The sequence below is a fragment of the Nyctereutes procyonoides genome, unplaced genomic scaffold, assembly GCF_905146905.1.
Source record: "Nyctereutes procyonoides isolate TBG_1078 unplaced genomic scaffold, NYPRO_anot_genome, whole genome shotgun sequence".
Lineage (NCBI taxonomy): Eukaryota > Metazoa > Chordata > Mammalia > Carnivora > Canidae > Nyctereutes > Nyctereutes procyonoides.
In genome coordinates, this window is record NW_026575052.1 from 29,651,731 (window position 1) to 29,671,410 (window position 19,680).

Consider the following 19,680-nt stretch of genomic DNA (forward strand, 5'->3'; position numbering starts at 1 on the left):
TGGCGCAGCGGTTTGGCGCCTGCCTTTGGCCCAGGGCGCGATCCTGGAGACCCGGGATCAAATCCCACGTCGGGCTCCCGGTGCATGGAGCCTGCTTCTCATAAATAAATAAAAATTAAAATTAAAAAAAAAAAGCGATCATTCCCTTTGCCTGTGCTGTAAAACATGCATTGCACAGGTATTGCTCTTTAACAAGAACTAAGCGTGATGCTCCCTGGGTGCTGCTGCTATTCAGACTAGCAACTGATTATTTCAAAGTAAGGTAAATTGTGGGGAGGGAGGGAAGTTCCTTCCCATGAAGGAACTTTTAAAGTCTTATTAAGGGGCAGCCCGGGTGGCTCAGCGGTTTAGCGCCGCCATTAGCCCAGGGCCTGATCCTGGAGACCCGGGATGGAGTCCCACATCAGGCTCCCTGCATGGAGCCTGCTTCTCCCTCTGCCTGTGTCTCTGCCTCTCTCTCTCTCTGTCTCTCATGAATAAATAAATAAATAAAATCTTTAAAAAAAAAAGTCTTATCAACATTTACTCTAATCCCTTAGCATCAGCTCCTCCCTATTTGCAGCATTAATGAATGCAGGTAACTTGTATGTAACAGATATAAGGCAACTTAAATTTGGGTTCAGGAAGCAGGGAACGCAACTGTTACATTAGAGCTGCTATGCCACACTTACAGTATCTTGCTTTCACTGTAACCAACTAATGCCAAAAGAATGCTTTTGTAATAAAATTATAGATGTATCCCAAAACTTGAAAAAAATAAAATAAAATGGAGTATTTTATCCTGCAAAATTCCTCCATTTTTCTATTGTATCACCTTGCTAGTAATAGTAAATTCAATGAAAAATATGTAGAAATTTTCAAACAGTGAATACAAACCAGGAGTTCAGTAATGCTACTCGGAACTATCACGTAAATGTATAGACACCAGATAACCACACTACTTTAAAATGTAACTATAATAATATACTTTTCAAGAGTGTACTTGATAATTTTAAGCCAGATCTAACTAAAATATCCTGGACAGCTCAGTTGGCTAAGTGTCTGATTCTTGATTTTAGCTCAGGTTGTGATCCCAGGGTCTTGGGATTGAGTTCCACCTCTGGCTCCATGCTGGGAGCCTGCTTAAGATTCTCTCCCTAACCCCGTACCCACTAAAGCACCCCTGTCTCTCTCAAAAAAAATGTTTTTTCTCATTTATATTCTAAAATTTAACTAGATGAATTGTTAAATTACTTATTTAAAAAATACATACCTTTCTCTCACAAAATCTGCTAGTTCTTTTGTTGATATCTGTCCATGTTTCATATTATGGTACAGGACATCAAAGCCACTATTTTTTTCCCCCTAAAATTGAAAAAGATTTTTAGTTTAATGACAACAAAAAAAGATTAAAATGACTTAAGAATAACCCTATACTAACCAATATGCAATTCTAATATGCAGGTGAGCTACTTCTCTTTAACTGAACCACTGTTGCTCATTGTATGACTTTAAACTGTATCAAAGGAATACTACACAGTTTGACAAAGTTTACAATTTACTATATATACATATACACACATTAAACATACATGAACACATTCTATAATCACTTATGACTATATTAATGGAATTAGGTCTGAAATTTTAAAAAAAATAACATGCAGTATAATTTAGAAAAGATAACCATAGATCTTTTTAAATACATGACCAAAGCCCATTTCAATTCCTTTAATACACATTAAGGGATTCCTGATTATTGACTTCTGAGTCACAAGAGCCTATTATTAGTCACTTAAGCATTCAATACCACAAAATGCTTTATAATAGCTAACATAAATCTTTTAGTAAACTTAAACAACTTGAGAAGTGAGAAAGGAGATAAAATTTTAACAAAAGAGCAGTAACAGTCATTGGTTAGTCCTCAACTAATGAGAAATTAACAGAACAAGACCACTACACAATCCTAGAAAACCTTTACTGCCATTTTCTCCAATAAATGCTAAATTAGTAAGTCATAGGGAAGACAGAAATATCAATTTTATAAATGAAATAAGACTATTAATAAACTAAGCTAAACTCTCTTTACAATTAGTAGTTTTTCTTTCATGAAAATAAAATAATGAATTCAATTTATTTGTTGGAAATAGCAATACAATAAGCAAGAATTACACAATATGAAACCTAATTTTTTTACAGTTCACCAAAAACAGGAAACCTATTTTAAGAACTTCCAGTTATGTTGAAGGAATCCTTAACAAATTTGTAAACTAATATAGAAATAATTATTTTGCCATATATACAATAAATTAAAATGTGGTATTTGTAATAAGATAATATAGACAATATACTCAGCATTTTGAACATCCATTTCTATTTACCAATAAGAATACAACATAAAAACACAGACTAATGAATCCAAACATATCCATTTGGTTCATACTATTTTTCATTTTTAAGATCAAAAACTTATTATCTAACTTTGCTTTTCTTCTATCTGTAGGTTTTTCATGGAAATTTATCCTAGCCAAAAGAAGACTATTCTCTGAGGTAACCATTATTACTAGTTTATATAAGCAAACAAAAATACATCATCATGCAGATTAGTATGTAAAGCTGCAGACAAAATAATACAGGGCCTGAATCCTCAAAGGGATGAATTTTATTACTTGAATATAATACATAAATTTACACATAATTAGACTATCCACCAATTCCCAGTATAGCCCTGAACCCTAAAAAAAAAAAAATCAAATCTAAAAAAAAAAAAAAAAAAAAAATCTAATCTAAATACTAAAACCATAAAATCAAAGTCTAAAGCTCTCACACCCCAAAATTCTTACTGGACATCTACTAGTTCTCATTTGCACATAAATCTAACAATCAGGGGGGCACCTGGGTGGCTGAGTTGTTCAAGTATCTGCCTTCAGCTCAGGTTCTGATCTCAGGGTCCTGGGATAAAGCCCCACATCCCAGCTCCCTACTCAGCAGGGAGTCTGCTTCTCTACCACCCACTCATGCTCTTGTGCTCTCTCAAATAAATAAAAATCTTCTTAAAAAAAAAATCTAACAAGTCAGGCTACCTGGGTTCCCAATATGCATTATGCATATTCAAATTAGAAATAAGGTGGGAGTAAAGGGCTATTCAAACAGGCACAGGGACTATTAAAAATACTATTTACCAGGCTTACAAGAGAAAGAAAAAAAAATATTTTTTTTAAAGGACCTAAGAACTTTGAGACCATCTAGTAATTCAGGCAATAAAGTCCTGAGTGTTTCTGCTTCACTGTTACAGTATCAGAAACATTAAACAATTAAGAAAAGGTTAAATTATATTCAGAAATTAAGAAGTCTTTGCAGGAGTAAGCTCTTTATTAGAGAACTTCAGATATCCAAAGAACACATTAGTTCTGGAGGATTATTTATTTCATACAATACAATAAGGAAATGAGGATTATTTATTTAGTACAATACAACAGTACTACAGCAGCAATAATACACCCTAGGAAACATTACTAGCTATTCCATCTTTCAGGTCTTCATTTGGAAAGACAAGGAAAACTCATTCTAATAAGGATGTGATACAGAAGAAGCCTGCCTCAAAAGGCACTAACAGGGCAGCCTGGGTGGCTCAGCAATTTAGCGCCGCCTTCGGCCCAGGGTGTGATCCTGGAGACCCGGGATCGAGTACCACGTCGGGCTTCCCTGCCTGGAGCCTGCTTCTCCCTCTGCCTGTGTCTCTGCCTCTCTGTCTCTCATGAATAAATAAATACAAAAAAAAAAAAACTTTAAAAAAAATTGTTCCTAACATTATATTATTTTTGGCTGTCATGGTAATTGTGTCTTGCTTTTTTCCACTGATTAAAAAGGCGGTGCTAAACTGCTGAGCCACCCAGGCTGTCCCTGTTAGGAACAATTTAAATGTCCATCAACCAGTAACTAAAAAGACAAAACGGGGTATACCCATAAAATGGAACATAATTCAGCAATAAAAACGAACACTGATGCATGAGAGAGACTTAACATCATAAACATTTCACGAAGTTAAAGAAGTCAGACACAAGAGACCACATACTGTAGAATTCCATTTATATGAAATGTCCAGAATAAGCAAATATGCTGAGATAGAAAGTAGATGAGTGGGTTGCTAGGGAGAGGGGTTGTGAAAAAAGGTACAGGTTTTCTTTTTGAGATAATGAAAAAGTTTTAAAACTGACTATGATGATGGATGCAAATATCGCTATTACGCAAAACCACTGAACTGTACACTTTAAGTGAACTGCATAACATGTAAAATATATCACAATAAATTTGTCAAAGGTGTAAGCAGGTATTTTTATCCATTTCAATCAATAAACTTTTGCAGAGAAATCTGCAGTATTAACTGACAAAAGCAGCTATTAACACCATTGCTCATACAAGGAAGACAATTATTTTGAAGATTTACACTAAGATAGGATTTTTTATGGGCTGGTCTCAATGCACTTTGCAAAGAGCATTGACACTTACATAAAAGTCCAATGACTGTGGCCTGGGGCAAACAAAATCTTGTTATAATCTGATATAAACAAGTCTTTAAAATCTTTGAAATAATTCCTAATGTGAAGTAGGAAAAAAAATCTTATCATCCTTTGAAGATGTTCAGTACAGAACTGTACAAGTCCTTTAAGAAAACACTAACTTCAGGCGCCTGGGTGGCTCAGTCGGTTAAGCATCTGCCTTCAGCTCACGTCATGAACCCGGGGTCCTGGGACTGAGCCCCACCTGGGGCTCCCTGCTCAACCAGGAGTCTGCTTTTCCCTCTCCCTTCACCCCTCCTGCTGCTCATGTACTCACTCACTCTCTCTCAGTCTCTCGTTCCCTCAAATAAATAAAATATTTTTTTAAAAAAAGAAAAACCACAAACTTCTCAGGATGTATTGTTTCCCATACTTACCACTCTAATTTGACTACACTTAACAATTTGATGTTTATCAATCCATATTCCTTTTCCCATACATATAGTAACATGTTAACTTTTTATTATGAAAATGAGATCACACTATGCATAGTTTTGCATTAGAATTATCAATTAAACTGAAATTTAGCTAAAAAGATAATTAAGTTATAAGTAAGGTCACAAAGTCATTGGAAACATTCAGATTTTTTTTCTACTGTAATTTAGAATCCACAAGTAAGACATATTTGAAATTTCAAGTTAAAAAGTCTGAATACATCATCATACCTATTTTGGAAACTCAAAGGTATCTTCTTCTGGTTGATTTTATAACATCCCTTTATACTTAAATCTTTTTAAAATAAATATAAAATACAACCCAATATCTTTTCACTTGAAGAAAAAATGCACCTCTATTAACAAAACTGTGAAAAAAATCTAGATATAACATACCTCGGTTTTTAAGATCCATGAATAGTAATAGTGGAAAAGCACAAAGCTATAAATCCCAGCAAGTTTGGCTAATGGCCTGGAACTTCTCCTTCAAAGAAGTTTTTAAGAGCAACAGTAAACTAAATACTAAAAACAAAAAGCCTGAGGTGCACTTGGGTGACTCAGTGGTTGAGCATCTCCCCTTGGCTCAGGGCGTGATCCCGGAGTTCCGGGATCGAGTCCCCAGGTCCCCACGTCACGTCGGGATCCCTGCAGGGAGCCTGCTTCTCCCTCTGCCTGTGTCTCTGCCTCTCTGTCTCTCTCATGAATAAATAATAAAATCTTAAAAAAAAAAAAAAAAGCCTAGATATCGTTCACTTTTGATGATTCCAAGATCTGAAAAACAGGCAGAGCATAGGGTAGACTATACAATCAGACCAAAACTGAAAAGTTGATTTTTACCTTGTTCTTTTGAAAAAAAAATTTTAAAGATTTTATTTGAGAGACAGTAAGAACAAGAAAGATCAAAGAGAGAGGGGCAGAGGAAGAAGCAGATTCTCTGCTGAGCAGGGAGCCCAATGCAGGGCTCCATCCCAGGACCGGAGCTGAAGTCAGACGCTTACCTGACTGAGCCACCCAGGCACCCCTCCTTTTTAAATTTTTAAAAGAATTTTTGGAAGGGGATCAAAGAGTCAGAAGGTGGTGTCATGTGAACAGCAAATAACATGCCTAACCTTCCTCTCAACCTCAAACCGCCTCAAAGGTAATAAATAAATATCATCACTTCCTACCACTCTACATTTTCCTTTTGCTCTAGCTCTTATGTAAGCAGTTTTTCTATAAGCGAATAGCACATTTAACCACAAGTTACAATCTCTTCTTGTCAACCTTCTATTTATACATTGAAATTTTCATACATGATCATCAAAACTATACTACAGAACCATTGGCAAGATGTTTTTAAAGCAGAAAACAATACTTAAAGATGTAAAATGAGCACTGCTCAGCAGTCAGAACTACTTGATACAGGTACAAAAGTCACTCAAACACATTTGTCGGTTGACTAATGGGAAGAAATCTTACTATATTTTCTAACCTCTCAGATATATTCTCTAATCTCTTCAGTTAGTTAAATCCTTTAAGCCATCAAATAGATTGATATGGATTCAACAAAAATAGCAGAAGCAAAGAGTTAGGAGATAATTTGTTTCATAACTTTTAAATTTTCTGTAATATTCTATAATGAATGTTCATTAATCTCAAAATGGAAAAAAAATAAATACAACATCAGCTTTCTCCAAAACTCTTCAATCTGTGCATTAAAAGTCAAAGACTACCTTCTTAAACTGACAGCTTGTTCATAATAGTTAAATCTCCTCCTAATTCATAAATGAAAAAAAACTGAAAATAACCTAAATATTCAAAAAGGGCATAGTTTTAAAAATTACCACTTCATTCCATGGAAACCAATGCAAGTCACTGCAAAATATTTTCAAAAAATACTTAATCATATGACAAAAATGCTTGATGGTAATATCATTTGAAAATACCAAGCTTTAGAAAAATACAGCAGAACACACTGTGAATCTTGTATTTCTAAAGATCTTAGAGGACACATGGAAAAGCTATATATAATTTTAATTTTCTTCTGTACTCTTCTATGCTCTACCTATCACATAACAATGGTTATAATTAAATAGGAAAACCATCTTCACTGGCTCATTTCAAACAATTAAAAACTAATACTTCTTAGGATTAAGGTCCAGCATCACCAATTTGCTGTACTTAACGCCGCACCTTCCTATCTTTTCCCTACAGGCAACCAAACATGCTTGTCACATCTTCTGTGACCTTTATTTCTGCTGTTCCATCAAGGAGCTTGTCCCTGATAGAACTGATGGACTCGGGTGTCTTAACTTCATCACACGGTCCACCAATCACTTCTCAATTTAATCCTCTGAATCCGACCACCAGCAAAATCCTCTAGCAACTTCACCAACAGTTACCATTTTAGGTCTCAGTTGCTGTTGGACTGTTTTCGTTTATCACCCACATCTGACCAGTTTATGCTCATCTCTGTGGACCAATTGCTACATTCTTCCAACTCTAGTATTCTTTCATTTTTCCACACTAGATAAACTAGAAAAACCAAACTCATTCCCTCTACATCTCCATGGCACCATATTTCTATATGGATTTCTTAGGGTGCTTCTGTTAAATGTTTTAGAATTGTAAAACCAGGAAGGATAATCTCAAAAAAAAAATGGACTAAAAAAAGTACTTCCAAAGAGTTATGCTAACCAAATGTACAGGACAATATGAAGAATACCTTCTCCTATGCCTTTGCCTAAATAATTTAAGTAGTTCTGAAAGGATTAGAGCATTCAAGATTTAGTGCATAGGGTAGAAAAGAATCCAGACAGCAAATTTTTATCCGTTCCATGTCAATGTTAAAGTCTTTCCCCCAAGTTGAACTTAAGCAGACTCAATCGGTATCAATTTCTCACTTTCAAATTTCTCCTACAGGTAAGGCAAAAATACAAAACAAACCACCATTCCACTCCCTGAAAATTTTAAGGACCTCACAATAAAATTTATTGCCATCTAAAAGACTATGATTTATAATGTCTACCTGTCAAGTCTACTTGAATCAACTTAGATGAATGTGGTAGTTTGAATGTTCCTAGCTTGTTGCAACTGAAAATAATTTGGGCATGGCTAACTGGCTAACAATTATACAAGATCACATTTTCATTTAGTTTATATAATTTGCTTGTGTATGCAGAGATCATCTCTGGAAAGCTATATAAGAAATTGGTAACAGTTATGGCCTTGATGGAGATCTTAATGGCTGGGGTACAAAAAAATAAAAATAAAAAAGGATTTTATACTGTATTCCCTAGGCACTTTTTGAATACTGAACCATGTAAATTTTGCAAATCTGTTAATTAATGTATATGTAAATATACATACTCATAGACTTTTTAAATTTCAGCAGACCACCCAATGGGATATAATAAGCAGTACTTGAAATTTTCAAGTAATAAAAAAAAAAGTCTATATTCTGGGTTTCTATAATCACAACTAATTTTCTAAAAATATATATATTTAAATTTGCATATGGATATATCCCCATGAATATGTGTGTGTATGCATTTAAGTCTCTCATCTAGAATACTAAATTTAGATTGAGAAAATCAAGCAAAGGGTACACCTGGGTGGCTCAGTCCATTAAACCTCTACCTTCTGCTCAGGTCATGATCCCAGGGCCCTGGGATACAGCCCTGCATAGGGCTCTCCGCTTAGTGGGAAGCCTGCTTCTCCCTCTGCCCTTCCCCGTTGCTTGTGATCTCTCTCTCTCTCAAAAAAATAAAAATCTTTAAAAAAAAAAAAAATCAAGCAAAAATATAATGTTCCACATTCCAAAGTCCTATTACTAGCAATTCCACGCTTTAAAAAAATTTTAATCCTCTCAATTTATCCATGTAAATAATAGATCAACTTTTGGGTATATAACCAAGTGCTCCAAATTTATTTAGAAGTAAAACATGACAATACCAGTGAAATCAACAGACTGGAAAGAGACTTCTGCACTGGTTAAACAATTAAAAAAATAAGGACAAGAAACACAGAAGTACTTCAGGATAAAAAACACCCAAGATAATTATTTCATTCTTTTTTTTTAAAGACTGTATTTATTAATTCCTGAGAGACACAGAGAGAGAGAGGCAGAGACACAGGCAGAGGGAGAAGCAGGCTTCCTGCAGGGAGCCCGACACGGGACTCGATCCCTAGACCCTGGGGTCACGCCCTGAGCTGAAGGCAGACATTCAACCACTAAGCCCAAGTGCCCCTAATTATTTCATTCTTGATGTGCTGACTGGAAATAATCTTTGGAAAAGGTCACCTAAACTAAAAATGTCAGTTCAATACAATGTGATATATGCTAAAGAATACTTGAAGTCTTTGGGAGAATGCTTCATATTTTATAGAGATAAGGACTACTATGCAAAATGAGATTTATAAGTTATTTAAATCAGCTACATTGTATTTTTTTTCCCTTCAAATAATTATCACCAGGGCATCTGGGTGGCTCAGCGATTGAGCATCTGCCTTCGACCCAGGGCGTGACCCCGGGGTCCCGGGATCGAGTCCCTCAGCGGGCTCCCTGCAGGGAGCCTGCTTCTCCCTCTGCCTGTGTCTCTGCCTATCTGTGTGTGTGTCCCTCATGAATAAATAAAATCTTTAAAAAAAAATTATCACCAATGAAATCCATTCCTTAAAAAAAAATTTAGAGTTAGTACCCAAAATACATAAAGAACTTCTAGAACTCCACACCAAAAACACAAATACATAGAAGACATAGTTCTCCAGAGAAATATACAGACGGCCACAGACACACGAAAAAATGCTCATCACCACTCATCATAAGGGAAATGAAGATCAAAACCAAGAGAGAGGTGCCTGGGTGGCTCAGTCAGTTGAGCGTCTGACTCCTGATTTCCGCTCAGGTCATGGTCTCAGTGTCCTGGGATTGAGAGCCCTGCGAAAGGCTTCAGGTGCTTAGGCAGTGCTTGGGCACCCTCACCTTCTGCCCCTCCCCCTGCTCATGCTCGCCCTCTCTCGCTCAAATAAATAAAATCTTAAAAACACACACACACAATGAGTTATCACCTCACACCCTTCTGAATGGCTAAAATCAAAAACACAAGAAATAAGTGTTGGCAAACATGTGGAGAGAAAGGAACCCTCATGCATTGTTGATGGGAATGCAATCTGGTGCAGCCACTGTGGAAAACTGTACAGAGATTCCTCAAAAAACTAAAAAGGAATTACTGTATGGTCCAACAATTCCACTACTGGGTATTTACCCAAAGAATACAAAAACACTAATTCAAAAAGATATATGCAGCCGTATGTTTACTGCAGCATTATTTATAATAGCTAAAATACATAAGGAACTCAAAGGTCCATCTATACAGATGAATATATAAAAAATGTAGTGTACACACACACACACACACACACACACACACACACACAATGGAATATTACTCAGCCATAAAAAAGAATGAAACCTTGCCACGTATAACAATGTGGAGGGATCTACAGAGGCTAATAATGCCAAGTGAAATAACTCAAAGACAAATACAATATGATTTCACTTATATCTGGAATTTAAGAAACAAGACAAAGAAAAAAAGAGACAAACCAAAAAACGGACTCTGAATTATAGAGAATAAACTGATGGTTACCAGAGGGGAGTTGAGTTTGGGAATGGGGGAAATAGGTGATTGGGGATAAAGAGCATACTTAACCATGGTAAGCACTGAGTAATGTACAGAATTACTGAATCACTATATTGTACACCTGGAACTAATATAACATTGTATGTTAATTATACTGGAATTTAAAAAGGCAAATTTTAAAAAAATTTAACTCTTCAATTAAATAATCTGGGTTTATATAAAAATATAAAGCCATCTTAGGGATGCCTGGGCAGCTCAGCAGTTGAGCATCTGCCTTCGGCTCCAGATGTGATCCTGGGGTCCCAGGATCGAGTCCCGCGTCGGGTTCCCGGCAGGGAGCCTGCTTCTCCCTGTGCCTGTGTCTCTGCCTCTCTCTGTGTGTCTGTCATGAATAAATAAACAACATCTTAAAAAATATACATATATAAAGCCATTCTAATTAGTATAGTGCAATGTTGACACAGACAATCAAGAACATTATAAATTAGTATCCTACTCTGAGAAAGAACCAGTATAAGAGACACTTCCTTGCTGTACCTGTAAATATCTTTTTAAAGTTACATCATCTTTTGGAGGACTAACAACTGTTTTTAAATATTAATAAGGCAATAGTGTGGATTTCTGCTATCAAAATTAATTTTGCTAACCAATGTTAATGGAAAAGAAGAACATTTTCAACTCGATTATCAAAGGCACTATACTTTGTGGCAAAAAAATGACTTATCAGCAACAAAACACCTGTTCTGTGGGAAGTTTTAAATACATTTTTCTCTTTAAAGTATAATATTAAGTAATTTGTAACACAGCATACTGTTTTAGTTAAGAAAAATTACACTTTAAAGAAAAAGGCAGGATGTGCTACTTTCAAAAGGACTTGAAAATAGTTTGCATGATTCAAACTTTCCTCTAACAAACACCACAACAAAAGTTTGTCTTTCTATACGCGGGGAAAACAACAATTAATAGGTTGTTTGGTTAGAAACTTAAAAGTTTCCCATTACCTCACTTTGACAAGCTTTATTTGTTTTGGCAGTGCCACTTTAAATATTAGGGGAGAAAAGTGAAATTAATATTGTAATTTCTCTGTTTCAAGAAGTTATAAATGATCCTAAAATATGTAAATTTTTAAGTTGTCTTAGACAACTATCAGATTCTCAGAAGTTATTTAGTTCCTGTTCCTAGTCTTTCCTAGTTCATTTAGTCCTCCTTTGGAACTTTTTATAAAGCTCCAATTTAGAGCTTTCAGTCCCAATTCCAGGCTTGGAAGTAAATAAAATGCAATCTATTTTAACTGTATTCAATAGTGAGAAAGTGAAGGCAAAGACAAAAACAAATTAGACTGGGAATTCTCTCCAGATTTCAGATATCCAAATTTAGTCCTGTCTGTCCCTTAAGAGGGACAAACAAGGGGCACCCAAAAACTAGTACAAAGAATGTTCATAGAAAGCATTACTCATAATAGCCAAAAACAATAGACGAGGCTATGTTCAAAGCTCAATTAACTGAGACAAAAGAGAACTTTAAAATGTTACTGTACAATTTGTAGTAAACTATACTTCAATTTTTAAAAAAAATCTTAATATACATTTTGGAATTAAGTTATTAGAAAGCTTCAAAAACACTTTCATCCATCAAAAAACGTGCAAGAGGCAGCTGGCTGGCTTAGTCACAAGAGCATGCTGGTTCGGGGCGGCGGGGTGGTATAGAGACTACTTAAATCAACTTTTTTTAAAAAGAAAACATTTTGGGATGCCAATTTTAAATCCTCATAATAGTATTATAAGTTGCCTAAAACCTAAAGTCTGGGATCCCTGGGTGGCGCAGCGGTTTGGCGCCTGCCTTTGGCCCAGGGCGCGATCCTGGAGACCCAGGATCGAATCCCACGTCGGGCTCCCGGTGCATGAGGCCTGCTTCTCCCTCTGCCTGTGTCTCTGCCTCTCTCTCTCTCTCTGTGTGTGTGACTATCATAAATAAAAAAAATAAATAAATAAAATAAAACCTAAAGTCTGAAATTGATAGGTTATATATGAACTAATTAATTAGGTTGACAGACTAAACCTAAAATTCACACAGAAACGAAAGGGATCCAAGAATAGGCAAAAAAAATCTTGAAAAAGACAACCAAAGCTGGAAGACTCTCACTTCCTGATTCCAAACTTACTGCAAAGCCATGGTAATCAAAACAGTGTTAAGGATAGACAATGAAATACAACTGAAAATTAAGGAGTAAACCCATAAACATATGGCCAACTGATTTTCGACAAGAGTGCCAAGATTTTTTAACAGAGAAAGGAAGAGCCTTTCAACAAAGGTACTGAGACCAGATATCCACGCAAAAGAATGAAGCTGAACCTCCTTCTGGCACCACACACAAATACTGACTTCAAATGGATCCTAGGCCTAAACAGAAGAGCTAAAACTATAAAACCCATAGAAGAAAACAAGTAAATCTCTGTGGCCATGGGTTAGGACAAACTTCTTAATAAAACAAAAGCATAAGTAATAAACTAGACTCCATCAAAATTAAAAACCGATGCGTCAAAGGAGAATATCAAGTTACGTCACACCAGTTGGAATGGCTACTATCAAAAAGAAGTAACAAGTGTCGGCAAGGTTGTGGAGAAGAGGGAACAGTCGCACACTGTTGGTGGGAATGTAAATTCACGCGACCACTATGGAAAATAACGTGAAGGTTCCTCAAAAAATCAAAAATAGAAGTATCATACAATCCAATAATTCCCCCTCTGGGTATGTGCTTGAAGAAAACGAAAACATGAATTCAAAAAGATTTATGAACCCCTGTGTTCACTGCAGCATTATTTACAATACCCAAGATGTGAAAGCAACCTAAGTGTCCATCCATGGATGAATAAAGGAGATGTATACATACACAATGGACTATTACTCAGCCATAAAGAAGAATGAAATCTTGCCATCTGACATGGATGGACCTAGAGTGTATTATCCTAAGACAAACAAGTCAGAGAAAGACAAATACCATTATTTCACTTATATATGGACTCTAAAAAAACAAAACAAATGAAAAACAACAACAAAAAAAAAACAGAAACATTCACAAATATAGAGAAAAAAGTAGTGGCTGCCAGGGGAGGAGGGGATGGAGATAGGTGAAATAGGCGGTTAAGAGGTTCAAACATACTATTATAAGTAAGTCATGAAGATGAAAAGTACAAGCATAGGAATAGAGTCACTAATACTATAATAGTGTAAGACAGTAATGGCACACTGGTGAACATTTCATAATATATGTAATTGTGGAATATCATTCACCTGAGACTACATTGTGTGTCAAGTATACTTCAATTAAAAATAATTTTTAAAAACAAAATAAATATAAGAAATATATTTTTATACGGACACCATCAAGAGAATGAAAACAACAGCCCACAAAACAGGAGAGAATGTTTACAAAATTATATATCTTTTAAAAGACTACCCAGAATTAAAAAAAAAAAAAGCCTGTTACAATTCAGTAATAAAAACAAATAACCTAATCTAAAAATGGGCAGTGAATCTAAAAAGGTATTTCTCCAAATAATACCTAATTTTATAGGTATTTATTTGTTATCTCCAAATAACAAATAACCTAATCTAAAAATGGGCAGTGAATCTAAAAAGGTATTTCTCCAAAGAAAATATATAAATAAGCACATGAACAGGTGCTTAACATCAGCCATCAGAGAAACGGAAATCAAACCCGCAATGAGGGACGCCTGGGTGGCTCAGTGGTTGAGCACCTGCCCTCAGCCCAGGTCGTGACCCTGGGTCCTGGGATCGAGTCCCGCATCCGGCTCCCTGCACGGAGCCTGCTTCTCCCTCTGCTGTGTCTCTGCCTCTCTGTGTCTCTCATGAATAAATAAATAAAATCTTAAAAAAAAAAAACGCACAATGAGATAATACTTCACACCCACCCACTGTAATAAAAAAGACCGATAACAAGGATTGACCAGGATGTAGAAAAATTGGAACATCAGACATTGCCAGTGGGACGGTACACCAGACAGTCACTTTGGGAAAGTTCAGTTTTTCAAAACGTTAAAGAGTAACAATATGACCCGGCAATTCCATTCCCAAAAGAAATGAAAACATACTTCCCCACAACGACTTGTACAAAAAATGTTCACAGCGGTATTACTCACGATAGCCAAAAAGTGGGACCCACCAAACCGTCCGTCACTCATGAGTAGATAGGACAGTGGCAGGTTCGGCCATAAAATGTAATTAAGCGCTGATGCACGCACCTCAGGGATTAGCCGGGGAAACATGCTAAGGGAAGGAAGCCCATGCAAAGCGCAACGCAGACGATCCCACTCAGGCCGCAAGACCCGCAGACACAGGACTATAGGGGCGGGAGCCTGCAGATGCCTAACCGGCCTAGGCTGACCTAGGGGCGACAGGGGTCACGGCTGCTGGTGGTACAGGGATTCTTTGCTGATGACCCTGTTCTACAACGGCCCCGCAGGGATGCATGCAAAGGAACGCAGACAGACCCCTAAGCTGTATGCTTAAATGAGTGTGTACTATATAGTGCGTGAACCGTGGCTTAACAAAGCTGTTCATTTTTATTTAAGATTTTATTTACTTATTCATGAGAGACACACAGAGAGAGGCAGAGACCCAGGCAGAGAGAGGAGCAGGCTCCCTGCAGGGAGCCCGAGAGGGGACTCGATCCGGGGTCTCCAGGATCATGCCCTGGGCCCAAGGCAGGTGCCCAACGGTGAGCCCCGCAGGTGTCCAAGTTTGTATGACTTTTTTAATAAAATATTGTATTTATTTATTCATGAGACGAGAGAGAGAGAGAGAGAGAGAGAGAGAGAGGCCGAGGGAGAAGCAGGCTCCATGCGGGGAGCCCGACGCGGAACTCGATCCCAGGACCCCGCGGTCCCGCCCTGGGCCGAAGGCAGGCGCTCCCCCGTTGAGCCCCGGGGCGGCCCCACATAGCTGTTTTCTTCAAAAAAACAAAAAACAAAAACCTCGTGTCTCCTATTTGTGCCCCTTGCGGGGGGGGGCGGGGGCGGGGAGAAAATAAAAGATTGTGGACCAGCGGCCGACCGCGCGCGGACGGGGGTCGGCGGGGAGTGCGCGGTCCGGTCCCCGAAGGGTCCTTCACCCCCGCGAGGAGCGGCGGGCGCGGGGGGGCGGGGTCGCGGGGGGTCACGGGGGGTCACGGGGGGTCGGGGCCGCCCGCGCAGGAGCCCGGAGCCCGGAGCCCGGCCCGACCCGCCGCGTCCTGCGCTTTGTCAACAGGCCCCGAGGCCAAGTCCCGGGCGGCGAGGCGGGGAGGAAGCGCGGGCCGGGCGGGGGGCGGGGAGGTGGGGAGGGGGAGGGGAGCCCGCGGAGCCCCCGCCCCGCCCCCCGGAGCCCCCCGAGCCCCCGCCCCCCGCTTTGTCCCGGCTTCCTGGCCACGGGCGGGCTCGGGGCCGCGCTGACAGCCGCCGCCCGGGGGGTGGGGGGGAGGGGGTCCGCGGGGCCCGGGGCGGCGGCGGCGGCGCGAGGACCCGCCCGCCCGCGGAGCCCCCCCGCCGCCCGCAGGCCGCCGCCCGGCGCGGGAGGCTCAGCGCCCCCAACCCCCGGCCTTACCCAGAAATCCTCGACGAAACGCGCCATGACCATCCCGCCGCCGCCGCCGCGCCAGGCTCCGCGTCCGCGCCCGCCCGCCGCCGGGTAAACACGGGCCCGGCCCCCGGGCGCCCCCGCCTCCCCCGCCGCCGCCGGCCTCCCGGACGCCGGCCCGCACCCGCACCCTCCAGGGCGCATGCGCCACCTAGCGGCCGCGGCGGGCGCGCCGGGGCCGGGCCGCGCTGCGCATGCGCCCCGCGGCCGCGCCCGGGCGGGGTCGCCCCGGGCCCCCGGAGCGGCGGGGTCACGGCGGCGCGCGCAGGCCCGGGGCTGCCGCGGGACGGCCGGGCGGCGGCGGGGGGGGCCCGGGGAGCCCGGCTCAGCTCGGGGCGACGCTCCGGACGACGAGGGGCGCGCCCCCAGGGCCCCGGGCCCCAGCCCCGCGCCCCGGGCACGCGCAGGCCCAGGCCCAGGCCCGGCCGCGCGGCGGGACCCACCCCGGGACCGCCCTCCCGGACCCGGCGCCTTGGGAAACAAAATTAAAATTAAAATTAAAATATAAAAATAAATAAAATAAAAGAAATATAAATATATAAATAAATATAAATAAAATAAAAATAAATAAGATAATAAAAGAAATCTAAATACAAATAAAAATAAATAAAATAATTAAATATAAATAAGATAAACAAAAATAAAAATTAAGTTAAATTAAAACAAAATAAAATAAAAAATAAATAAAATAATAAAATAGTCTTTTCCAGGGCTTGTTCGTTGAAGCCCCTAGCTCTCGTGGCGACTTGTACATTTTGGAAAAACAGACACATCCTGGCACAACGTAAAGGAAACCCCCCGCTCACTTTTCCAGAGGTTGGGAGCGGGGGACAATGTTCAGTCCCCGTAGAGACCGGCCTCAAGGTCGCGGCCAGCAGCTCAGCTCAATGCGCAGTCTGCAGCGCTTGCAACCGAGCCCCGAGCCTCCGACGCGCGCACACTCGGGGCGGCTCCCCCGACACGCTCGCTCGTCGCGCCTGCTCAGGTCTCGTGACTCCAAACGGAATGAGCGTTTGCTTCTTGGGGAAAATGATTTTGGTCCTCAAAAGCAAAAACCACACAGTGCCTCGCACGTGCATGGGGCTGTAAAGGGTTTGTTGAATGGGGAGTAAGTGGATACTGGTGTTGTGATTTTTTTTCCTTTTCTTAAAAATATCTTTTTTTTTTTAAAGATTTTATTTATTTATTCATGAGACACACAGAAAAAGAGAGGCAGAGAGAGAAGCAGATTCCATGTAGGGAGCCTGATGTGGGACTCGATCCCGGGATTCCAAGATCAGGCCCTAGGCTGAAGGCACATGCTAAACCTCTGAGCCACCAGGGCCGTCCTTAATATCTTTTAGAGAAAAAAAAAAAAGAATGTCTTTTAGAAATATATAGGCTGTAACAATTTGCTTTAAAATAACCCCCCCGGGGAAAAGGAACAATGAGTAGGGGCATGGCAGGACTGACTATGAGCTAGTGATTGTTGGGAGCTGGGTTATGGAAACCTGGGTACAGTACTACACTCCCTTTGTGTATGCTTGATACTTCCTTTTCTTTAAAAAGTCTTCATAACACTGTCATTTACACCAAGTGTGGGGGGAAGGCTCAATCTGCTACAGTTCTCTGAACCATTAGTCTAGCGCTTTCTTCATCCTGAAAAAAAAAAAAACTTAAAAAAATACAGCCATCTAGATCTCTCTGCAAATAAGGTTGGCATTAAAATCCTAGTATCACGAGGCACTACCCAGCTGAGACGTAGGGAGGAGAAGCCTTATCCTAGACTCACGCTTACAGGACCTCACATGTTACAAACACATTAATTTATTTAAAAAAAAAAAAAAAAAAAGACAGATGTCTCAGATAGAACCAGATCTGAGGCTGAACTCTGGCCCATAACTGCATGTACCCTCTCCCATGACCAACCCCAGTCAGGCCCCTGGGAAAGACTTCTTCATAGGTATTGACCTCTGTCTTCATTTTTTTTTTTTTTTTGACCTCTGTCTTCAGAACAAAAGGTGTAACTCCAAGTGCAGAGAGAGCGGTGGGTGGGAGAGCTGCCCACATCAGGGACAGGCTCCTTGAGGGTCAGCGGTGTCTGAGCAGCAGAAGTGCTTAAGCAAGTTAACTCGTCCAATTTTTCCCCCCAGCAGGAATGCAATAGATTCTTGCATAACAAAGTACTGTTTTGGGATCCCTGGGTGGCGCATCGGTTTGGCGCCTGCCTTTGGCCCAGGGCGAGATCCTGGAGACCCGGGATCGAATCCCACGTCAGGCTCCCGGTGCATGGAGCCTGCTTCTCCCTCTGCCTGTGTCTCTGCCTCTCTCTCTCTCTGTGTGTGTGTGACTATCATAAATAAAAAAAAAAAAAAAAGTACTGTTTTGCACAGACTCTCCTTTTTTTAGTGTTCTAACACTGACAGTTTAGCCTGGCACTCAAATAACTGCACAGGGAGCACTCCACTTGTACTCGTACCTGTGGTCTCATCAATATATCAGAGGCGGGGTTACCAGAAAGACCAGTATTCCATGTACTTTGGGGATTTACAAGACTCTGTAGGGCTGAAACCCCATATTCTGTAATTGCCCGATATTTAAATTGTGGGAATTTAGGGTAAACACTGATTAAGGTGTAGATTTCAGCCAAGTAGAAGAAGAATGTGAGTTGTGTCCTGCTCATTCTGTTCTCTCAAGTGAGGTTTGCTGGGGTGCACAGACACTCTGGCAGAGCGTAGATAAGGCCACCAGAGGGTGGCTCACTTTTGTGCCATTAGGTATTTGTGACCCACACACTTAGCCCTTGCTTATTCAAACACATTTTGAAATTACTAAGAACTGACACACATAACAACACTGTTCCACTCACTGCCTATAACACCTGGTACTTAATAGTCACTCAATAAACATGCGGTGAAACAGTGGATGAATGACTGCACCTATCATAGAAATGTCACGGTGGATGATATTTTGATTATGCAGTGACTCCATTCTTTTACTCATACCCTTGGTGCTAGGTCTTAGAGCTTTATAAAAAATGGCATTATTTACATTCTACTTGATATAATTTTCTCACATTGATTTTTTCAAAAGAATTCTTTGGGGCTTGAATATACTTTTTTTTTAATTTCTTAAATTTTATTTATTTATTCATGAGATACAGAGAGAGAGAGAGAAAGAGAGAGAGGCAGAGACATAGGCAGAGGGAGAGGCAGGTTCTCTGCAGGAGCCTGATGGGGGACTCGATCCCAGACCCTGGGATCATGCCCTAAGTCAAAGGCAGACACTCAACCACTGAGCCACCCAGGCATCCCTTGAATATAATTTTTTAAGGGTTATTTATTTGCGAGAGAGAGAGAGAGAGAGAGAGAGAGAGAGCAGATGGAGGTGCAGAGAAAGAATTCTCAAGCAGACCCCCCACTGAGCACAGAGCCTGACCCCAGAAGCCTGAGATCATGATGACCGGAGCCA

General features: G+C 40.3%; 1 protein-coding gene across 2 annotated transcripts in view; it reads right to left on the reverse strand.

Moving 5' to 3' along the window:
* The window catches only part of FCHO2 (FCH and mu domain containing endocytic adaptor 2), a 115,871-nt gene extending 99,560 nt beyond the window's left edge, over positions 1–16,311 (reverse strand). The window contains exons 1-2 of one of the 2 annotated variants that reach the window (XM_055331364.1): positions 16,198–16,311; positions 1,253–1,344 (exon numbers count right to left, since the gene is read on the reverse strand). In XM_055331364.1, the coding sequence (XP_055187339.1) occupies positions 1,253–1,344; positions 16,198–16,230 (125 nt within the window). In that variant the 5' untranslated portion in view covers positions 16,231–16,311. Of the gene's footprint in view, positions 1–1,252; positions 1,345–5,368; positions 5,620–16,197 lie in introns of those variants that run through there. The other variant, XM_055331363.1, reaches the window with a different exon arrangement.
* Positions 16,312–19,680: the final 3,369 nt, after the last annotated feature.